This window comes from Silurus meridionalis, chromosome 13 (genome assembly GCF_014805685.1).
Source record: "Silurus meridionalis isolate SWU-2019-XX chromosome 13, ASM1480568v1, whole genome shotgun sequence".
NCBI lineage: Eukaryota > Metazoa > Chordata > Actinopteri > Siluriformes > Siluridae > Silurus > Silurus meridionalis.
The window spans coordinates 19,134,425-19,157,844 of record NC_060896.1 but is presented as its reverse complement, the minus strand read 5'-3'; the positions used below and the strand labels follow the sequence as shown (position 1 = coordinate 19,157,844).

General features: G+C 40.2%; 1 protein-coding gene across 3 annotated transcripts in view; it reads right to left on the bottom strand.

Moving 5' to 3' along the window:
• LOC124396200 (SPHK1 interactor, AKAP domain containing) overlaps positions 1-23,420 on the bottom strand; it is a 45,407-nt gene that overhangs the window by 5,059 nt on the left and 16,928 nt on the right. For 2 of the 3 annotated variants that reach the window (XM_046865269.1, XM_046865271.1), the window contains exons 4-8: positions 12,349-12,408; positions 10,843-10,980; positions 10,108-10,360; positions 2,017-5,122; positions 832-999 (exon numbers count right to left, since the gene is read on the bottom strand). In XM_046865269.1, the coding sequence (XP_046721225.1) occupies positions 832-999; positions 2,017-5,122; positions 10,108-10,360; positions 10,843-10,980; positions 12,349-12,408 (3,725 nt within the window). Of the gene's footprint in view, positions 1-831; positions 1,000-2,016; positions 5,123-10,107; positions 10,361-10,842; positions 10,981-12,348; positions 12,409-22,639; positions 22,826-23,420 lie in introns of those variants that run through there. The other variant, XM_046865270.1, reaches the window with a different exon arrangement.

Below are 23,420 nucleotides of genomic sequence, written 5' to 3'. Positions count from 1 at the left end.
TTATCAAACATAGTTGCTTTAATATTGTGCTCCTGTTACTACATGCAAAAACTGAAAAAGAAAACCCAATGAAAAATGTAAATAAAATAAAATTTGTAATTTGTGCTGTTTGTTGCTTTTAGTCATAAAATGTATAAAAAAAATTTCATCTAATAGCAGAAGGTAGTGGTTCAGATGTTTAATTGCATACATTTATTCAAGTTCATTTATTTCACCAATTTCTTTTTAGATAGAACGATAATTATGAAGAAAAAAGAGAGAGAGAGAGAGAGAGAGAGAGAGAGAGAGAGAGAAAGAGAGAAAGAAAGAGAGAGAGTGTGTGCATTGCCATTATATTCTACATGAAATATGTTTATGCATTTTTCCTTCATCTTATTTGTTACTGCTTTGTATATCTGAAAAGCTTATGTCTCCAGCTATACCGCATTAAAGGAAATAATTACCAGAAGAAAATTGGATGTGATGAAGGAAATAAATAAATATAAGCCGAGATCAAAGAAATGTGGACAATAGTGGTTGATGGAAGAGTTTGTTTTTAAGCATCAAGTTTATCAGCAGTGTAGTAACATGGAGATAGCTCCTCCCTTTTACAATGTTAACCATGAGACTCCATTCCATTTTTGTTGGTTTTAGAACATCTTTGGGGTATTAGGAATGCACTAATATTGCAACACTGGAATTACCACATAACTAAGATTAACACTATGATTAGTATTAGCATTAGTAAAATAGAGCTCCAAATGGAATCTTGAAATGGTCATTTTACACCATGACTATCATCAGCATTTAATGCAAGGTTTAAAAGGCATGATGGGATACTGAAACACTAACCCTTCACTTAAATGAATAAAACTACATGTGGTTTCCTCCTGTGGATCTTCATCCGGGGCAACTTGAGCCCAACCACCTGAGCCACTATCCTCACTGCTAGTGCTGAAAGAGCGACATGTGCCTTCCACACTGGTAGAGGGTGCTGTGGTTGTCCTGTTGCTGGTGTGCCTGGTGGGGGGAAGAATATATAGTAAAACGATGTGTCACAAGGTAAAAACCATGCTGTCACCTTAATGACTGTCCTTAAAAAAGTAACATGTTTTCTAGGAAGCACATTGTTTAGCAGAAATAACAATATAGTTGAAGCAAGAACAATGAAGCTGAAGCACAATCAATTTAAATCAAGTAATATATGGTATCCACCTACACTATATGGCCATATTTTGTAGACACCTGACCATCAGACCCATATGTCCTTTTAAACATTTCATTACAAATTTAGTCCTGGCTTCTGCAAGGATTTGCCTATTCTGTCACAAGACCAGTTGTGAAGTCAGGCACAGATTTTTCCCTGTACGGCTGGAGATGTTGCTTTGCTTTCCTGCTCAGCTATGGATATCAACCCACCTGCCTGCCTGGATAAAGTGCATAACCAGCACCCAACCACTGCAGCCAGCAACATTGCTTTGCCCCCTTGATCTCCATAGGCATTTGCTTTGCCATGGTCATTGCTTCGTGTTCTCACTGTGGTTGTTAATTACATAAAAAAAAAAAAAAAAAAAAAACTATAAATCTGTTTCTAAACACTAAATACTTGTAATTATTTATACGCCAATATGTTTTTTCTATATAGATAATTTAAAAATATACTATAAGTTCCTAGAGCTATAAAAAGCTATAATATGACAAATAATAATAAAATAAAGAGTGCTTGTTGCAGTTGTTTGATTTTATGTTCTGCCTATTACTGTTTAGTAAGCAAGTTTCAGGCCATTAGAGACAATAGGTAAATAGTATGATAGTAAAAAGAAATGGTCAGCTTTTTTTTTGTTTCTTAAAAAACATTTTTTCCCTTCTCTTCTTCTTTCTCAGACAGATGAAAGCTGTTCTGCTAGTTTAAAATGTTACCTTTGTGTTTGTGTTTCTGCAATGTAAAAGCTAATGAAAAGCTCATCTATCGCTCCTGAAATTGTCTGATTGGAAGCATGACTCTAGAGTGTCTTTGTGTTTTTTTTAATGCCATACCTGTTCTGGATTGATGTTCCTTTTTCGCTGCTACTTTGAGGTTGAACATTGGTGTTTGAATCTCTGATAAAGTGACTATCATACTCCATGTCTTTAGTTCCCTCATCCTTTTGATCTGGCTCAATGTGGATCAGAGGTACTTCCCTCTGTCCATGATTTGCACTCTCTTGCTGGGACCAGTTTTGGCCAATTCTTGAGCAGGACTGCACAAAACCTCGCCTCCTTTCACCAACTGAAGCATGACTAGCCATGACTTCCTGTTGGCTTCCAATAAGTGACTTGCCACTCTCAACAATGTCTGAGGCTAGGCGATTTGCAAAGCACTGGACATGTGGTTGCGATTCGGAGGAGTCTTGCTCTGTGCTGTCCTCAGAGGGTTCGGTTATGATTTTGTTTTTACGCATCAGAGACTCAATAGAGCTGGCCCAGGTCTCATGGATAAGCATATCTGTTATATGGTCTGTCTGTCCACGCTTGTACAAACAGGAATCAGATTTACATAATCCTGTGGATGACACAGAGTTAGATGGATAAATGTTGAGAGAGTCACCATGGACATTTCGGGCAAATCCATCAAACGAGTTGGCCTTAATGGGAGAGTTTACTGTTAGCCTTGAGTCAGATGATCGTCTGTCTGGAACAGATGATTGACGGATGCAGAAGGGGGTTCTAGAGGGTAGAGGCAAAAGGGTGTTGCTCCAATCTTTGGTTTTAGTAATTCCATAATCTTTATTTTCTTTGTCCATATCTTTGAGCATGTAACGATAAAACTCCTCAGTAATGCTTTCTGTACTGGACTGTTTGGAAAGGGATGATGATGTCCGAACATTGAGGTGACCATTTTTCTTGCTTGTCACCTGTTGAACAGCAGCTGCTAGGATGCTGGTGGCATTTTTCCCAGCATAATAATCCAGCAGTAGGTCAAACCCTCTGCCTTCTGTCTCCATCTGGTTAACCATAAAACGAGAAAACTCATCAGTAATACTCTCACAGCTGGACTGCTTAGATATTGAGCTTCCCCTGCTTAAGTTGTGACCTAGTCTGCTTCCTGGATCTAATGTATTGGGCGCTCCCGAAGGATCTGCTTCTTCTTCTGGGATACTTTCATAGCTGGAGGCTTTTCCACGACTGCTCCATCTCTCACATTGTAGTCGGCTGCGAGATGACTGACCTGATTTGGATGTGTCCACTACATTCAGTTCAGGACAGTTCATAATCCTGGCTGTGACCTCTGAGGCAAAAAGTGCAAAAGGGTCTGACATTGCTGGATCATCAAGATTGACGGTTTCATCAACTACACGGTTCACTAGTCGCTCCATGAGCTCAGGCTGCTCCTCGGTTTTGCGCTTGATCTCGCTGAGGCGAGGTGCACGGTGCTTTTTAGCTGTCACTACTCCATTCTGTGTCTCTTTTCTCCGGAAAGGTGCAATTGTGCGACAGGGCAACAAAAGGCCCTCAGACACTTCAGATCCTCCCTTAAGGGCACAAAACCAGGGTTGCTTGCCACTCGAATTTTCCAGACATATTGCTGCTAGCTCTGTAGCCATAGAGACCACAGTGGTTGCCAGGTCTTCAGCAAAACATGCAACAGGAGTCTTGGACTCACCTTGATTCGTTTTAGACACTGCCATAGTTCCTGTAGATGAAGCTTCTTTAATTGTAGCAGAAGTAGTTTTGTTTTGTGTGTGTTTGGTGTTCTCATTCACATGTGTTTCATTCTCTTTCTCTGCTTGCATGGCTCGGTGCTCTTGTTCCTTTGTTCCTGAAAGTAAAGAAAGCTTTTCTAGCTCATTGGTATTTTCAGGCTGTTTAAGTTCAGTTAAATGCTGCAGTTGACTTATTGCTTCACCTCCAGGCTTTGTGGTGGCCTCATATTCTTTTGCACTGACTTCACTTATTTTCCTATCCGATAACTCCGGGGTAGATTTTGAAATATCACCAAATTTTCTTGATGTGGCACACAGAACATCAAAAAACAAGCTGTTTACACTCTCCAAGATTAAGTTGTGGACATTGGAGGCATCCTTCTCTCTATGCTCTTTTCTTTTTACAGCTTTCTCCATTGCATATTTAAACATGCTCTCTGCCATCTCTTGGGTAAAATCATCCATTGTCATATGGTTCTGATAGGACCTTCTTGGATGCATGATACCATCCACAATCTTGTTATGTGTGGTCTCCAAGAAGTTTGCTATGCTGGTGTAGTTCTGTTTGTGGATGAGGACTTCTAAAGCTTCCTTTAAGAAAATCTCAGCTATGGTGGATCTAAATGTGTCCATACTGGATCCTTCTGCTACACTGCAGTGTAATGTAATGGCTGTGGAAGCTTGAGCCGCTGATAGCAGTCCAACTGATGTTGCAGACAATTCACACGAATCTTTAGTTACACCTGCTGTTTGTACTGCTCCTGTTACTTGGGACATTCCACATATTCCAGAAGGTAATGAATAGTCTCTTTGCTCTAACTCTCTGCCCTCTTCTTCATCCTTTTCCTCCTCATCATTTGCTGGTTCTAGCACTAGTTGCTTCGTGACCTGTGGGTTGCTGATTGTGCCGATGATGCTAGCAGCACATGCTAAAGCTATCTCTACAGGCTTAGCTGTATGCCTTATTGGAGAGCTGTGATGAATGTGAGTTCCTGCCTCTTGTCTGTCCTGGTTTTCAGGTGCACCAAAGGATTGTGTTCCAGGCCATTCAGATGGCTCATCACAGTTATCAGGACTCTGGACTATTACAATTTTTGGAAGTTCAAAGGAGTGTGTTCTTGTTCTAGAGGCCTCATCTAATGATTTTTTTGGAGAGTTAGAGATAGACACTGTTGACTCATTGGAAAAGGATGACTCGTCTTGAGAAAGGTAGATAAATGCATCCTGCAGAACGGATTCGGCAAGGCTGGAGGCATAATTTGACTCTTTGTTGATTTGTTTCCTATTTTTAGAAGTGATATTGTCACGTCTGTTGGAAGTCCTGGAAACTTTATGAGATTTGCAGGAAGCACAAAGCGTGTCTGAGTCTTCACTGGCATCTCTCTCCATCATGCTCTTCTTCTTAGTTTGTTTTGTCTTTTGCATTTTAGTTGATTCTAGTAAAACTCCAACATCTGTCTCTATTCAGATAAAAGAAAAATCGTTTTTGCATCATCGATATAATTTTTTAATATGGACAACTTCATTAAAGGCAAGTCAAGAAACAACATATGCGAAAAAAAAAAAAAAAAGATATACTTTAAGTATTAATAGAGACATACTACAATTTTTAATTGTTAAAGTAGCCATTCAATCATGGGTGACATACAGTATCATTAAATTTTATAACGGCCTTTTACTACTTCTCCTTGTCTTATAAACAAACCTCACATGAAGATTGTTGTATCTTAAAATAAATATTGCATTGGCCCCAAGGTGAGCCTAACCTTCACAAATATGCTGTCTTATTTCTCATGAGAGTTTAATTATAGGTTAGTCTTGCCATGGTGGAGTGCAGGTTTCATTGCATTAACCCCCAGCTTCTATGGAACTCCTAATCTCTAACACTATTTTGATATTATAATTAGCATTTTCTGTTGATGTATCAACATCTGGTTTGATAGTGTGCTGACAATTTTTTATACCACTTTCTTTGTTTATTATTTGTTACACTGTTTAATACCTAAATACGAAGTTTTACATCCATTGTTGCTTCTATGTGCATCATTGGCAGTAAAGTGATACTTAAGACATAAAAGTAAAACATGATTAAATAAGGAAACACAGAGGGCCAAAGTGTTCCTGAGAAAAATAATTTGGAGAAGCATTGAATACTGATCTATAATTAGGCATTAAAAGTGTTCCCAATAATGGCACACATTGCAGTCTACATAAAAACATGAAAGTTTTTCATATTTTTATGAAAGTTTACAGATCTTTCCAGAAAGGGGGGGGCACAACTGATGTGTTGTTTGCTTAGCTTAGGAGAATGCTTAGTCAGCTCTCGAGGGAGTCAACTGTTAGCATTTTTAGCTGTGTGGCTATGCGTTCCCCGGAGAGCGCTGTCCGAGGAGAGCGCTCTCCAAGGAGATTCCTATCCCTCACGGCTCGGCCCCGTTTTTGCCGAGGCAAAGCGGCGCCGGAAGTCGTGGGGCTCGCAGATCTAGCAGAAGGCACGGAGATGGATGAGTCCTCTCTGGCGTGAGTAGCATGGTTCTCTATTTTTTTCCTCCAAGCAGGAAGAAATTTTGGGGGCTAGCGAGCCTGTGCTGTATGAGGAGCTCCTGGAGGTACCGACGCAGGCTGTGTCCAAGCTAGAAATAGCTTGGCTGGACGAAAAGCAGAAGCAGTGCACACCCATTGAGCTGGACAAGCGTTTCGTGTGCCCCGCATCACAGCCTCCACGCCGGAGCCTACCATTCTTTCCCGACTACTACTAAAGTAGTAGACAAGGCTTATGCGGCAGCAGGTCAGGCTGGGGGTTGCATCCACACGATAAGTGTGTTGCAGGCATACCAGGCTGACCTGCTAAGAGCAATTGACAAGGGATTCAGCTTTAGTGCTGACGATTTAAGAAGTTACGTCGCACTGTGACCTAAACCAACTTCAGGCGACCACGGCGGTGTTTTAGTGGTACTTCCTTGCAGCTTTCATAGGGCTGCTCGGCGGGCACAGCCCCAGCCCGGCATGGCTGGGCATCGCAAAGCCCAAAAGCATCGCTAAGCCCAGATCGAAAGACAAATGGGCAGTGGTGCAGCGGCCCTGACATTCAGAGCACCCTACATCGAGGGGGTGGTGTACACCTCATTATATGCTGCCCGTACCTCCTTGACACCAACAGGAGGCTAGGCTGTTAGCTCTTCCACAGGATGTGCTTCAGAGTGCAGTCTCCCTCCACCGGGTAACTCCTTCCTTCTCCACTGGGGATAAAGAGGACCCGTCACTGCTCAGGAAGCATCCACAGCGGCAGGGCATTGCTCCAGCCGTTCTGAAAGGGTCAAAAACCAGAGGGTCAGAGAGGCTGGTTCCCCGATCAGACTTCCGGGAAGAGGCGGCCAGGCTTTTAGCTCTCCCACAGGATGTGCTTCAGAGTGCAGTCTTCCTCTAGCAGGTGTCTCCCTCCATCCCTGCCCGAGGTATCGCTGCGGATGGAGGAGACCCGCTGCCTCTCAGGAGGTCCTAACGGGTGTAGGGCTCTGCCTCAGCCGCACTGAGAGGGTCAGAGACCAGTTAAGAGATTTTCTGGCAGCTTGGGAAGACCTGCCAGATGTATCTCTGTGGGTCCTGCACACAATAGAGAGGGTTACTCGTTTCAATTCAGGTCCTCTCCTCCCCATTTCAACGGGATGTCCCTGGTGGGACCTAAGCAGGCTCTGTTCCTGGAACAGAAAGTGCACACCGTCCTAAGGCAAGGGGCCATCGAGGTGGCTCCTCCCTTAGTCAGAGAGTCAGGTTTTACAGCAAGTACTTTGTTGTTCCAAAGAAGGATGGCAGATCTGCGCTTCTTGAACCGCTCACTCACAGGATGCTTACCCTCTAGCAGGTTGTGTCTCAGATCAAGTCCTCAGACTGGTTTGTCACGATAGATCTAGGTACACCTATTTCCACATGCCACCCTTTTCACTCACAGGAGGGTCTGAGGTCCTGGGGGTGAAGCTTACCAATATCGGGTCCTCCCATTCAGCCAAGCACTCTCACCCCGCACCTTTACAAAGTGCATGAATGCGGCTTTAGACCCACTATGGCTTTAGGGCATCCTCATTCTAAAATAAATCGACAACTGGTTGATTTTAGCTTAATCACAGCTTCAGGTGGCACCTGAAGGCTGAAGCCCGGGATACGAGCCAGGGTGCCTGTGTGGGACTTGGACGTTGTGCTAGCGGCTCTATGTGAGCCCCCCTTAGAACTTTGGCCGAGGTGGCCCTTAGGTATCTGTCAGTAAAGACCGCCTTTTTTCTGGCAATTTCCTCCCTTAAGAGGGTCGGGGACCTACAGGCTCTTTCTGTGGCCCCGTCTCTACTGGAATGGGTATGGCAGCCTCTACAGCCTGGTCCGCTGGAGTTTCTTTCCAGGACATATGTAACACTGCGGGCTGGTCCACCCCTTTGACCTTTGTCAGGTTCTATGACCTCGACATTAGAGCCACTCCCAGCTCCTCTGTCCTGCATGCCGGTTGTGCTCAAACACACTAGGCAGAGATTGGTCAGTATAGCATGATTGGACACTTGTTCCCAAAGCATTTCGACACAGCTCGAGTTCCTGAAAGGGAACGTCTCTAGGTTACGTATGTAAACCTAGTTCCCTGAGGGAATGAGACGCTGCGTCAACAGGCCATACTCCCTGCATCCCTGCGGCGATTACCTTCTCTTTTTACAGAAGCTAATGTCGCTACCATCGCTCACCCATTTTGTAACTTCCTGGTTTTCGCCCGTTGATGATGTCACGACTTGCCTATTGGCCAGATTTCACAAGTGATTCAGAGCGTGGACAACGCGAGGCATTCCCAAAGCGTTTCAACGCAGCACCCCTCTAGAGACGGTTACAGTTAAATACTGAAATGACCTGAAAGTGATGAGTAGAATCAAGCTGATATGGAGATGAATTACATTTGACTATAAGCTCCAAGATGAAAGCAGTCTATAAAAAGCCAGAAGGGTTTAAATATTTTGTTGGCAGTAAGTGTTAGCTAAGGGGGAAAAGTTGGAATTGCTAATATGTTTTGCTGATTTATTTTTTTTACATCGTATAGTGGATCTGAGAGGATCAGCAAGGGGGCAGGCTGAAAAAGGGTGTTAATAGTATAAAGAAATGATTTTGGGCTCATGTCCAGCACACGCAATAACAGATTAACTTCGTCATTCCGCTACACTTGTATTACTGGCTCAAAAAAACTAATTAAATACACTGTTCTGGATCTGTGATTAGATGAGCATGACACTCATAACACTCACTACTGCCTGTAGTGTAATTTTGAAGGCAAAAAGTAAGGAATGTTTAAGATTTTAAAAAGAAGATAGAAGAGAGGGTGGAGTAAACAAATTATATTTTCTTCAACTATTTTTAAAGACCATTGTTGAGTTTATGGATAAACAACTTGATGCCAATTTCACAGAACAGATACCTGCACCGCAAAACAAGTCTAGTCTTTTCAAACATTTGACCTTGCTCTGACCTTGACAAGCTTAATTATAACATACAATTATTCTATCTGCTCATTACAATGATTATTCCATTTAAAGCTGACAAACATATATCCACCTATTTTTTCAGAAGATCGAACAAACAATCAAACAAAAATCTCAGCCGGACAGACAGACAACTCAAAAACATGGAGACTTGGATGTATACAAATGTTTGGACACCACTAATCATATTGCAAATTTTGTCAAAAGGAGTATATTTTCTCCAAATAAGAACACACAATGAATATATATTTGAAAAAAATTTTTATTTATGGTATGTGCAAAAGTTTGGCCCCCTTTCTAAAATAGTACTTAGTACAACCTAGTTTTCCTTAGTAATTTTGCTAAACCCATAGTGGCAGAGAGAGTTGCCCAAACTTTTGCATACAGCTGTATGTGGAGCAAATGATAGATACATAATATAAAGATTAATGGGCGGAACATGAAAAGACACACAGATGAATGAACAGATGAACAGATCCATGTATAGCCAGATTTGTTACTGCCGGATGTTCATTTATTTGGTTTGGGTTAGCAATGTATCCGGGCGGCATTGCTGGGGTGGGACTACAACCTGAACGTGTATTCACAGAAGTATATTTAGGTGAAATTATAGATGAGAGGTTTTTTAAACAAACAGTGAAAATTATTGATGGGTGGAAAGGAAGATAAGCAGATGGATAGACAGATGGGTAGAGAGATGAAGAGAAGTGTATTAGACCAATGGTTCATATGTACATTTTTAATATGGACGGACGGACGGACGGACGGACGGACGGACGGACGGACGGACGGACGGACGGACGGACGGACGGACGGACGGACGGACAGACAGACAGACAGACAGACAGACAGACAGATAGATAGATAGATAGATAGATAGATAGATAGATAGATAGATAGATAGATAGATAGATTACTACATAAGTAGATGTGTTATTTACCATTTTTGTCATCCTCACTTTCTTCCCCCAAATGTTCGGAGGCTGTTAGGAAATCCTCCTCTATGGATGAAACGGAACGGTTTGTGTCATCATCACAGACACGCTGATTAGCCAAACGAATATGTCGCTGCTTCTCCTGCCCATACTGTAGACCAATCAGGAACTTGTTAATCTGAAGGACGAGGCTGTCTGACTTAACTGGGCGACATCGACTGGCATTTTGAATCACACACACATCAGCTGCTCTCTGGATCTGTAATACACATGTATACACACACACACACACACACACACACACACACACACACAGCTAAAATTATGCATTTTTTTTGCGGATGCACTGAGGCAAATGCTGCCAGAATCATAAAATAACACACATTTTTTTGCTGCATGAAATACACTCGGACCAAACAGCTGATCATACATATGATAATATTCGCCATGGCATCAAAAGTGTTATTCTTTAAAGAAATGCTGTCAAAAGTACTGTACTTTTATTCTACATATATATATATAATCTAAATAATGAAAATGTGACTTTGTTGTTCATACATTCTCACACATTCTAACATGTTCAGACACACTCCTTTATTAAACTGGTTAGTCGTACTCTACAGTACAATACTATAACACCTTATTAGAGTGCAGCAGAGGGGAAACATTGACTCAGAATGCACACAATCATTTTATTATTTACTAGAATAAATTTCTTGCTTGACTTTCCAGGATACTCACATGTGAATGTGCAAGGTCACGTGAGTAAGTATCAGGTGACTCCAGGCCATTTAACAGCAGAATTTCATGTTCTTTGAGTGGCCAAGAACCAAGCCCCTCAACCAGTCTTGGCAGATCAGAAGACACAGTTGCCAGCTTCTAGAAATATAACCGCAATGATAATAATAATACGAAGGGATATTAAGTATTCATTGCACTTCAATCATGATAATGATGAGATAGAAGGAACAAGGAAGATGAATATGAATGAGTTAACTTTGAGTTAAGCGCTTGATTGGTAAGAATTTTAATTGTACCAACATTCCTTCGTTCAATTTAAATAGGAAGAGTCACATTAGCAAAATATTAACTGACATTACTGAGATTAAGATGTAATGAAAAATGAAGAGGAATATCCAATCATCCCTTTCTTAGCATCAACAATTGCACAATAATAATTAAAATATTTTAAAAAATAATAGGTAATAATAAGTACTAATTCAAGGGTGAGAGTATTCTTTAAAAGAGTGTTATATTATTACTTAATTTTCTTTTTATTAATAAATGGTTTAAATTATATGAAATGTATTTAAAAACTTGAAATGTGCCTACACTGGTATAGTGTACACAATTGGAAATTTTTGCACAAAAAAAAAATTAGAAATATACAGACTAATGAAAGATAAAAAAGTAATCCCCCTACAGAAAACAGAAAACATCCTTGTTTACGTTTTTCAGGCCATGCTGATTTTCGGACTCTCAGACTAAGAGCACTCACTGTTTACAGTTTAAAACTTGAAGCTTATATTGCTTGACTTTTAACGTGATTCTTTTTAAAGAGAAGAGTTGGTAAGACAGTGTGCTCAAAAAAAAAACTGTCTGACTGAACAGTGAGAGCTCTACAGAGCATAGTCCATGGAGGCTATGTAATTTGTTATTTGGTTTGATAAAAAAAAAGGAGATTTTTTTTTTTTAATCTGACATTTTTCATGCATGAACCATCCAATTATTTTTTAACACAGCTTTCAGGAAATAGACCAAATGATGTATAATGCTAATTTTATACAAATATTTTTGACCATTGCTAATGATCAGAAATACTACTACCACAAGTTTGTGCATGTCTTTGGAGTCTGATGTCTGGAAAGCAACATAGTGATTTAGCTTAAAAGATGTGATTTAACCAAAAGATGTGATAGCAGACTACAATACACATTCAGGAAACAGTATGAAACACTTCCTGGTAACTGCCAATAGACACTTCCTTCTTGAATATTTATTTCAGATAATGCAAATGAAAGCTTTAAATAATAAATCAATGCAAAACAACTATTAATTAGTAGTCATATTGTAATTGTTTTCCTAATATTAATAACCATATTTGCTACAGCTTTGGTTTGGAAATGTTTTTGAGAAAATGTCATGAACTCCATCTTCCCATCTGTGTGTAGTCCTTTTTTGTTTACACTGTGATCAGGACTTTACAATATGTTGCACTTTTGGTTAATTAAACAGCAAGCCACCTACCTTGAGGCAGATGTTGTCATGTTGGTCAGTTGCACTTGTGTCCAAACTTACAAAGCAGATCTGTGCACAGAGAAACACACACACACACACACACACACATGCAGCACAGAATAACAATTTACATGATTAGCAGACAGAGACAGAAAAAAGAAGGAGAGGTTTTGAGTAGGTGTAAGAGTGAAAGAAAAGAACAAAGCGGACTAAAGGAAAGCATGGAGGAAAAAAAAAAAGAAATAATAGGAGGAAATTGATAAAAGACTGCGAGGCAAAAAAGAGAATAAAACAAGCATTTGTTTATTGAGAGATTGGATGAGCTAAATAGACAAAAGAAAAAAAAGAAAGTGTGAACACTGAGATGGGGGTCAAGAGAACTGAGATGCTGAGAAAAGTGAAGAGAGAAACAGAGAAAGATAGAGGCAGATGGAAGGAGAGTGAATGTGTGATTGTGACAGCCAAAAGGAAAAAAGCAAAAAAGGGAGAGAGATTGAACAAGAAAACAGCAGAATGAGAACATGAAGGAAAGAAGTCAATGAGAGAGTCTGAACTAGAGAGTAAGACCGGGAAAGATGGTTGCATGTCCTTTCCAAGGACACTCTCATTAAACTTCCATTTCCCATTTAAGTGGGCCGACGTGTGGGCATGTTTGTGTGTGTGTGTGTGTGTGTGTGTGTGTGTGTGTGTGTTTGTGTGTGTCTAGATGGTCTAAAAATTGCCTCTTTTGGGACACTGATAATGTCGAGCAGAGGTGATGGAAAGAGAGTGCGAGAAGGACACACCTAGGGAATGAAGGAAGGAGTAAAGGATAAAGAGTAGAAGGGAGGGAAGGGGAACTGAAAGAGCTATGTGTGTGTGTGTGTGTGTGTGTGTGTGTGTGTGTGTGTGTGTGTGTGTGTGTGTGTGTGTGTGAGTGTGCGTGTGTGTGTCTTCATAGTTCACTAGGCACTCAATGAGGCAAGAAATTCACATCTGTGTTCCCGGATACAGCACAATAACCAATCACATCCTCTCAACTCAACCTCCAAACCAATCAGGTGACTCAATGACTCCATCACGCAAAGGATCTGCCAGCTTACAATCAACCCATTTTTATTCCGGTCACCCAAAGAACCAGTGTCCATCTGCTTATTTCTCATTTGCTTAAATTTAAAATTGCATTCTGTTGAACAAAATTAGTATAACAAAAATTATGTTGCACTATTAGAGCTTCATTGTGACTGCTAAAAGCCTAGTTAGCTATTACATACACTTAATATATACTATATGCTACTGTTATACACAAGGTCCACAAGTGTGAAAACCATCATGCTCAGCAACAGACACCAACCAGGCATAACATTATGACTTTATAACATTATGAATGGTGAGTGAATAACCCTAATTATCGCATCATCATAGGACCTGTTGGTGGGTGGGATACATTAGGTAACAAGTGTGCATAAAGATTTAAGTGAGTTTGACAAGGGCCAAATTGTGAAGGACTGGGTCATCCCCACAACTGCAGGTATTGTATGGTGTTGGTTGTCTGCAGTGGTCAGTATCTATAAAAAATTGTACAAGGAAGGAACAGTGGTAAACCGGTGACAGGGTCATAGGTGACTCTAGGTCAAATTACTAAAAAAGTTAATGCTGTTAATGCTCGACGTGTCAGGACTGTTTTGGCAGCAAAATTGAATGGTGGTCAAATATTAGGAAGGTGGTCATAATGTTATTTCTGATGAGCAGCCATAAGATTATGCCTGGTCAGTGTAACTCACAAGGGCTATATCCTTTATTCTGCCGTCTCTCCTAATCTTGTGAATGTATCGAATGTAATCTTGTAATGATATATTTTGTGTAGATAGAGCATCATCTTAATAAAAAAAATATTCTGTTGCAAAACCTCATAGATTGAAAGACAAATGTGGATTGGGACAAGGCCTGGATCTGACATTGGTTTGAGAACAGTTTTTTCAAAGTATTTCCTATCACAAGTGTCTGACAGTGTAATTTTTGTGTTTATTTATTTCGTTACATTTACATTTAAGGCATTTGGCAGATGCCCTTATCCAGAGTTGTATACATTTATCTCATTCATACAACTAAGCAGCTATAGGATTAAGAGCTATGCTCTGGGGCACAGGAGTAGCTGCTTGGTGTTGGATTAGAATTTATGACCTTAAAATCAAAAGTCTAATACCTTAACCACTAAGCTACTGTACAACCTTTTTTCTTTGCATCAAGCAACATAGCTGAAACAAGTTACCATTAATACTAGCTGACGATAATAACTTAATAAACAGCATATATATTGCTGAGTTTTCATACTGAAGTTACTACATTAATCACATTTATTTAAATCAACGTTTAAGTGACAGTTACACTAAGCAAACCCACAGCACACTTATGGTCCTCTTTTAGTCAGAATGTGTTGATTTGCATTTGACCAAAAGTTTAATAGGTTCAAGTAATATAACTTGTGTTTTCTTATATTTTTAGCAAATGCTAAATGCTTTTGAGACATAAATGTTTAAATACATTTATGTTACTATACTTACTTTACATGAATATAACGTGTTTGTTATGTAATTTACATATAGGTTCATCACAAAATAATAGCAGATTTATAGATATAACATTTATTTATTTCTCAAGATACACTGCTACTCTGATTAGGATGAAGTGTTAATAAATGAAATTTAAACTAGTTAGATATATCTAAAGCTTGAAAGTGATGAAAAACATTCATCTGGGTGCAAAACAGGAACAAACCCCCAGATGGTTGTCCATCCTCAGGACACCATGTACGCACATTCACACATAAGGGCAATTTTAGCATAGGCAGTTCAGCTCTGGCCCTTTTTTTTGGATGTGAGAAGAAACCAGAGAATCCAGAGAAACATATGGGCATTAGGGGAGAATATGTGAAAATCCACAAAGGCAGTAATCTGAGCTCAGGATGGAACTGAGGACCCTGGAGCCATAAGGTTTAAAACTACCTGCGGTGCCACAGTTTCACCCAGTTACTGAGTCAGAAGAGAAAAAAATTATCTAAAATCTAGTGAGGTGCTGTGAGTCACCCTGAAAGGTTTGTGACAGTAATTGACAGTCAGTTGCTATTTCAGCAGGTTTTAACCAGAAGCAGAAAGGAGGTCTTCTGTAAGCTGCTATTATGCTTTCGAGAATCCAAATACTGTAATTGTTAGCCAAAGCCCTGTAAATAAGTAGATATGTAAACATCTCTACATGAAGCGAAACCCTGATACACGAAGCTAACCCTGATGAAATAAGCCCTGATAAAACTTTAGACTAAATGAAAATACAGTATGATGAAGAAAGCTTCCATACCGAAACAATCAGACTACTAAGTTGCCACTTACTTAAAGACCTTTCTCTCTCTCTCTCTCTCTCTCTCTCTCTCTCTCTCTCTCTCTCTCTCTCACACACACACACACACACACACAAACACACACACACACACACACACACACACACACCCTCAAACCTCCACCTGGCTAAGACAAATTTGATCAGTACTAATGAGAGACCATAGGTACCATAAATACCAATCACATTAAGCTGTAGCCTAAGACCTTCAGCATTTACATCAAGTTTATCATCCCTACTAAATTTTTAAAGCCAGACAAAAAGAAAGAGGAGAGATAGAAAGAGGGATGGGTGTGGGAGTAGAGGAGACAGAAAGAAATACGTAATATCTTGGATGTATGATAAAATATGCCATTTTGTATTATAAATTGTATACACTGTAAAGAGGTCGGTTTTAACTCTGAAAGTGAAAAGGATGAGGACAGACACTGTCACAAAATTATTGTTTAAACGGACAAGGGGAGGGTGGAAGGAAATATAAAGTATGAGAATAACACATTATTTAAAAAAAAAGAGAGAGTTAAGACTCTGAAGGATTGTTATAACAAAATGCATGTAATGTAAAAATGTAAAAAATTAAAGCATCATTGAATATAACACCCAACAGATGAGACTTTTTCTTGTAAGATTCTTCACACTGACAGAACATTTTCTAACCTACCACCAGCAAAGAAACAAACACCAACCATCCACATCTTGACCCCAGTGCCTACCACACAAGCACACATTTTCACATAATCAACAGAAGTCACATGCAATACTCTTATACTAATTGTTATAATTACTGTAATGAATTTTGCAATAATATTAAGATTATAAGAAGCTGACTGAATTACACCACTTTTTTAAGAAAAATTAGCAAAATACTGGCATAGTATTATTACTTAAGTTAAGCATTTAAAAGGCAATTATATTATATGCTTTTATACAGTTCAAGAATCAAAGTCCTATTTCTTCTTCCTGCTATAATTATTACTTCTATCAATCACATGGCCAAGGATTTGTGGGCACCTGCTGTTATATTAAGGCTTTCAACATTGTGTAACATGGTTGTGGGGATTTGTGCCCATTCATCCACAAGAACATTAATAAGACCAAACACTGATGATAGGCAAGGTGGCTTGGGTTGCAGTTATTGTTCCAGTTCATCCCAAATTGGGTTGTTGTGCAGTGAGGCTGAAGGCTGAGTTCTTTCACTCAAATTCTAAAAAAAATATCTTCATGAAAGCTGCTTAAAATACAGGGGCACTGATATGCTGGAACATGTTTAGGCTCCTTGGTTGCACTGAAGAGACATTTAAATAGTACAGCATACAGAAGCATCCTATACTATAGTGTGATTCTAAATTTCAGGCAACAGTTTACAGATATGGATGCGATTGTAAGGTCATCAAATGTTTGGCCATATAATTGTACTCTATTGTATTCGATTGTGTTTTGAGCTTCTCTGTGTCTTCTGTGGTGATAGTTCTGCTACACAGAATTTTTGACCTTGCCTTTTCTTGTGACACACGTACTTTACATTCAATTTGGATTAGTTTGATTTTCATGTATTTTTGAGAGCAACTCAGGCTGGTTTTAACTTTGAGCATTGTTCTAATAAATCCCTACGTAAGGATCCATATTCTGTCTCCTAAAACAAGTCCATAACAACAGGTTCTGTTGCAAATGGCTCTGTATTCAGACACTCTCGTGTAATAGCGGTATATTATTTAATGCCTATGGACCTTTAATGCTCCCTTGAGGAATTCGCGGTTTGAGTACTCTACGAAATGTTTAGTTATTTGCTATGCACAAGCTATTCAGTGTGACGTCATTAGTTGATTCCTGACTTGACCGAAGTTATATAATTTATATCCATTATAATTTATGGATTAGGGATTGAAAGTGAAGAATATTACTTCAGAATATAGCCTTTCTAACTTATAACATTGTTAAAATGCTACTTTGCCAATGTTTATTGTATGTTTATAATATCATGAATGTAAAGTATTGATATATATGCTGGTTCTACTTGTTTTCTAGAACCAAACACACACACACACACACACACACACACACACACACACACACACACTTCAGTAAGCAAAAGCATCTTTGATGTGCGTCCCTAACTTCAAGTACAGCCTCCGGCCTGGTTAGCGGATTATAAGGTTTAATTTCCCCCTATTTGACCAACAGCTCCAGCTGCTCATACCTTCCCACATCCCAGAGAGCTCCAGGAGCCTTACAATGAAAGGGTAGCCGAGATGATCCCTCTCACTTATCAGCCATTGAGTGAGTATGCCACAGAGAAAGACCAAAGTCACATTACATATTAGACCAAAATACGACAGCACACCTGTAACTCACCCAGTCACAACAAAGGACGTTTCAGAGATTCTGAGAACGATTCAGGGGCTTAAACAAGAGAACCGCCAACTTCATTCTGTGGTCCTGGATATGCAGCAGGAAATAAGAGCTAACACAGCCTCCTTACTCCAATAAAGTTCAGTTCATTTGCCATATGACAGGGCCCATTTGCCAGTAAGTTGTACCCCTTTACTTGACTATAAACAATGGCCCCTGCCACCTCCACCTATAGTGTAAAATTATATCCTTTCCCCTTCAGTGAATATACCACTCCCACCTCCTAGACTCAGCACACTCAATTTGGTAGAGGAATTAACCACTAGAATGCAGACACTAGGGAATAAAGATCACCCTCCCTCATGTCCATCAACCCCTGAATACTGTGAATCTGAGAGCTACCCTATGGCAATAACTCCACAACAGAGAGCAAATTTCTATGCACAGTCCAGGCACCCCCAAATAGCACCTACCAACAGTACTAGTGTCTGCATTCTGAGGAGATTCAGAACAGCATATTTACTACCCTCAGCAAGTAAAGATATACAGAGGCCCTAAGCCTAAAACCCCTGACTTCAATAAGGGCGACCCATGGAAATTTGCTCGACTAAAGGTCTTCTACCCAGGAATGCTACCGAAAGATTTAAATATCAGTTTCCCCTAGAACACTTGAAGTTTGAGGTTGCTCTTCTCATTGCAGACTCCTACATCAATTCCAATAGGCCCTAATTAGATAACATGGCGTCTCATGCTCAGCAATGTGGGCAACACCACCAGTTGGACTTGCGGCAGATAGCTGACTTGATGGACGGACTACTATCGTTAGTCATAATGTCAATGCAGTTCAATGCAGTATGCAGTTTTGGATGATGGCTCAGAGTGTATCATCCTTTTGCAAGCAGCTGCTCAGGAAATGAAGCCACATGGTAAATCAGAAACCCTTGCACTGAGAACTGTTTAACAGGACATGTGAATCATACAGGGTACTTCAGTCTCCTTTACTATCTCTCCAGCCAGTCAACCTCATAGTCTTTAAGATACACAGGGCATTTACTGCCTGACCAGTTGGGGCTCGCCAAACACACATGCCCAGCTGCCACATTACAGCATAAATACAGACATCTCAGAAGGCTGCCAATCCCTTCCTTTGATAGGGTTCATCCCCTTTTTCTAATCTGCTCGGACTATCCCAACCAGCAGCAGTAAAGACATGACTAGGCTGGATAGACCAAGGAAACTCTGGCAACTTGATGTACTGCCCTACAGGAGTGGAAAACTTGCCACCAGATCCAAACGGGATCAAGAGGCCATCGACCTGTTAAAGGCAAAGACAACCAGAATCTATATAGATGGGACACAACACCATGCTACACCTCTCTTGAGAGTTAAGAGCATGCCTACATTACACGCTATAAAGCAAGCTGTGATTGCGAATCTGTGTAGCACAGAGAGTCGTCTGGCTAAAGATCCTGGAAAGTTAGAGGCTTACAGAACTTAAATATGGAGTCTGATTGACTACGTGGTTGAAGTACCAGAGCAGAAACCCTCAGAGAAAGATGAATCATGGTACATTCCTCGTCATATGATGAGCCATAATGGAAAAAAAACAGAGCTGTTCTCCATTGTTCTTTCTCATATAGAGAACCTGAACAACCTGCTTTTGCCTGGACCAACTCTGGGGTCCTCCTTACTTGGTGTGTTGCCATGGTTCTGGGAGCATCCTGTAGCCTTTAGCAACAACAAGTTAGACTACTGCCAGAGGATAAGCCCTTCCTTTATTTCTTATGCATGATCTGAAGAGAGAGAACCCCCTAGCATCTATGAGTGGCAAGTGCTTCCATTCGGGGCTACATGGAGTCCATGTTGTGCTATTTACGCTTTACAGAAGCATGTAGTGGATCACAGTCAGACAGGAGACAATGTCTGCCCCTCCTTTGAAAGGTGTTTCTATGTAAACAAATGTCTACAGAGTGTTGAAACACCTGATGAAGCTAAAGTGTTGGTGAACACACTGAGGAATCTATTAGCAGACAAAGGATTTGAACTACGATAGTGGGTATGCAACTTTTCTAATTTTATTGATCATATGCCAAAGTAAGACAAATCAGAAAGCGGTTAGCTTTGGCTTAACCCAACCAAATCCGATCCTCAAGAACTTACATTAGGATTACATTGGGGGTGTCAGTCTGATACTTTTGGGTAACAAAACCGCCTTGATGACTGTACAACTCCCACAATGAGAAATATATACATGTTAGTCGTGAGCTAATATGACCTGCTTGGGTTCCTTGTTCCCTATTTCATCCAGACAAAGATCCCTATACAGAGTCTGTAGGCTAAGCAAAGAGGGTGGGATAACTCACTGCTGCCAAAGGATATTCTCCAAACATGGCATGATTGGCAAAGAGAACTGCAACACCTTCCAAAATCACACTACCACGCTGTTTTTTGTATTACAAGCTGGATTCTATTAAGTCAGTAAGTACATCTATTCAGTGATGCATATGAAAGGGCACATGGGTCTGTAGCATGCACAGAGGATCCAAAGGGAAGTGCTGAGGTAGCGTTCCTCACAGCCAGGTCAAGAGTAGCCCCTAACCGCCAGGGGTGCTTATCAGTGCCTAGATTGGAACTGTGTGCAGCTCTCTGGTGCAGTTAGCTGCATTACTAGCTAAAGAGCTCATTTTGAAAATGTTATCCTTTGTACTTTGGACTGATTCCACTACTGTGCTGACATGGTTTCAGTCGGAATCCTGCAATTACAAAGTATTTTTAGGCACCAGAGTTGCTGAAATACAGGAACTTACAAGCGCACACACCTGGCGGTATGTGGAATCCATCAGTAACCTGGCTGACTGCATTAATTGTTGAAAGACACTAAAGGAACTAGCCACAGACAAAACATGGAGAAAAGAAACAGAATATCTCTGGCTCTTGCCCTGTTACTGACACATTACTTTTGATATAAGTACATCTAAAAAATTTGGCTGAATTGAAGAAGTCTACGCCATGAGGCGGGAGGTGAAGAAGGGGTTCCCTTATCTGAGGATCTTAAACCAGCAATAAGAGACATTCTGAAGAAAATTCCAATTGATAGTTTTCTCAAGGACTTCCAAGACTGTTTTGGCCCCTTTACCAATAAAATAGGTAGGCAATGTGAGAAACATTGGGGTATCATGTTTAAATGCCTGTCAACCAGAGCTGTCCACATCGATACCTTGATACCGACTCATTTTTTATGGCTCTTCAACTCATGACACGGAAATCCTTCAGAGTTACTGTCTGATCAAGGCACAAACTTAAAAAGGGGAGAAAGGGAGCTCCAAGAGTCATTCAAATCATTGTGTCATACCCCACAGACAGTGTTGGGATATAATTCAGATTTAATCCTCCCAGTAGTTCCCATTTTGGAGGCGTTTGGGATTGTGAAATCAGATCAATCAAGTCTGCTCTATTTGCCATTTTACAAAGACAACATATGACTGAGGAGGTTGTGAACACTGTTCTCATTTAAATCAAATGTTTTCTAACTTAGTTTCATGTCCACAGATAGTGCTGACCCCAAACCGGTGACTCCAAAACTTCTCATGTTGCGGCTAGACCCATCACTCCTGCAGACTGTTTTACCATAAAACGAAGCTCTTAAACCGCCCTAGGTGAAGGCATTCTCAAGTTCTTTCAGATCAGTTCTGGACACACTTCACAAAGTACTACCTGCCCAGGGTGCAAAGCCAAAGTAAATGCAGAGGGAAAAGGACCAAGTGCAGTCAGACATGATCCTCATGATTGTGGACCCAGAGTTACCTAGAGGCCTCTGGCCAGTGGGAAGGATCACTAAGATTTTCCCTGGTACTGATGGATGAATCAGAACTGCAGAGGTCAGAATTAAGGACAAAACATATATCAGCATGCCTCATTAAGCTACGAGAACTCCAATAGACATGGACACAGTTTCGAGCCCTTCTGATCAGGCAAATTTGACTATGCAAATTTGCAGGCAGCTGTTACAACGGGCTCTGTATTTAGACACTCTCGGGTAATATAATTATATTATTCAATGACTATGGACCTTTAATGCCACCTTGAGGAATTACAGAGGATAGGAAGTGTGACAGAAAGCGCATCATAGAAAGTTGTTGTTGTTAATCAGTAGGGTGCGAAGTGTGCGTATTCCTCATTCCCACAAATGGTGTTATATATTATTATAATTGTTTATACAGTCTTTTCCCTCTCTTCATGTTAAGCGGAAGTGTGATTGTTTCCATTATGCACATATATACATTCTTTGTGCACTTTGACAACATTGTTTGAGTACATTAAGAAATGTTTAGTAATTTGCTATGCACGAGCTATTCTGTGTGACATCATTAGCATATCGGCGCAAGTTCATTCTCGGCTTGACCAAATTTAAATAACTTATAAATACGGGATTGAAAGTAAATAAAAATATTACTTCAGAATATAATTTTAAGACTTTCTAACTATTAATATTGGTAACATGCTACTTGTTCTACTTGTTTCTAGAACCACACACATACACAAACAACACACTTGCTCCCACACACAACCACTAGCATACCTCAATAGAATTAAATCCTCCGTGAAGAAGAAGCATCGTTGTTGCATTTTGATCAGACGTACTACAGTAATTAATTCAACCTAAACAACATCAGTCACTTAATTACAGGTTCCAAACTAATATTCTTTATATAATTGTTTCTAAAGTCTTTTCCCACCCACTAGCCAGTTCCCTATCCTACTGCTGCTACTAATCCAGGAAGGTGATCGCTATCACATGCTTTCACTGAAACACGTGCCAAGTCAGTCAGCCGTCTCCTTTGGAACTGCGTCTCATGTTGCGTCATAGGGTGGTGTAGCACATTTGGAGGAAAGTGTTATTCGCCCCCCTTCAACATGCATGAGATCACAATCACCCTTGTTTGGCTAGTGTCCTTGCAACTGGCACGGGAGAAACACTATGACACCCCTCCTACAAACAGAGCACAGCCAGTGTTGCTCTTTTTGAGCCCTGGTCACAGATGGCTATGACATCAATTTCATCATGTGAAATCACTTCATCCATCATTAGATATCCCTAAATTGTTACTATAGAAACAAATGTGATTTCCTGGCAGGTGACACCATCATCAGATCCATGCTGTTAATTAAATGTTATTTTATTTCTATTTATTTTATGTTTCTGTTGAAAAAAGAAAATTTTTATTCAAACCTTCTGACCATATAAAAATCAAGATCTGCATTGGTAAATAATAATTTTTAGTGGGTTAGTCTGGGTTTAGTATAATGCCGTTTCAGTGGATTAAAATATTTACTGCAATATCAGTGGCTTACGCTGATTA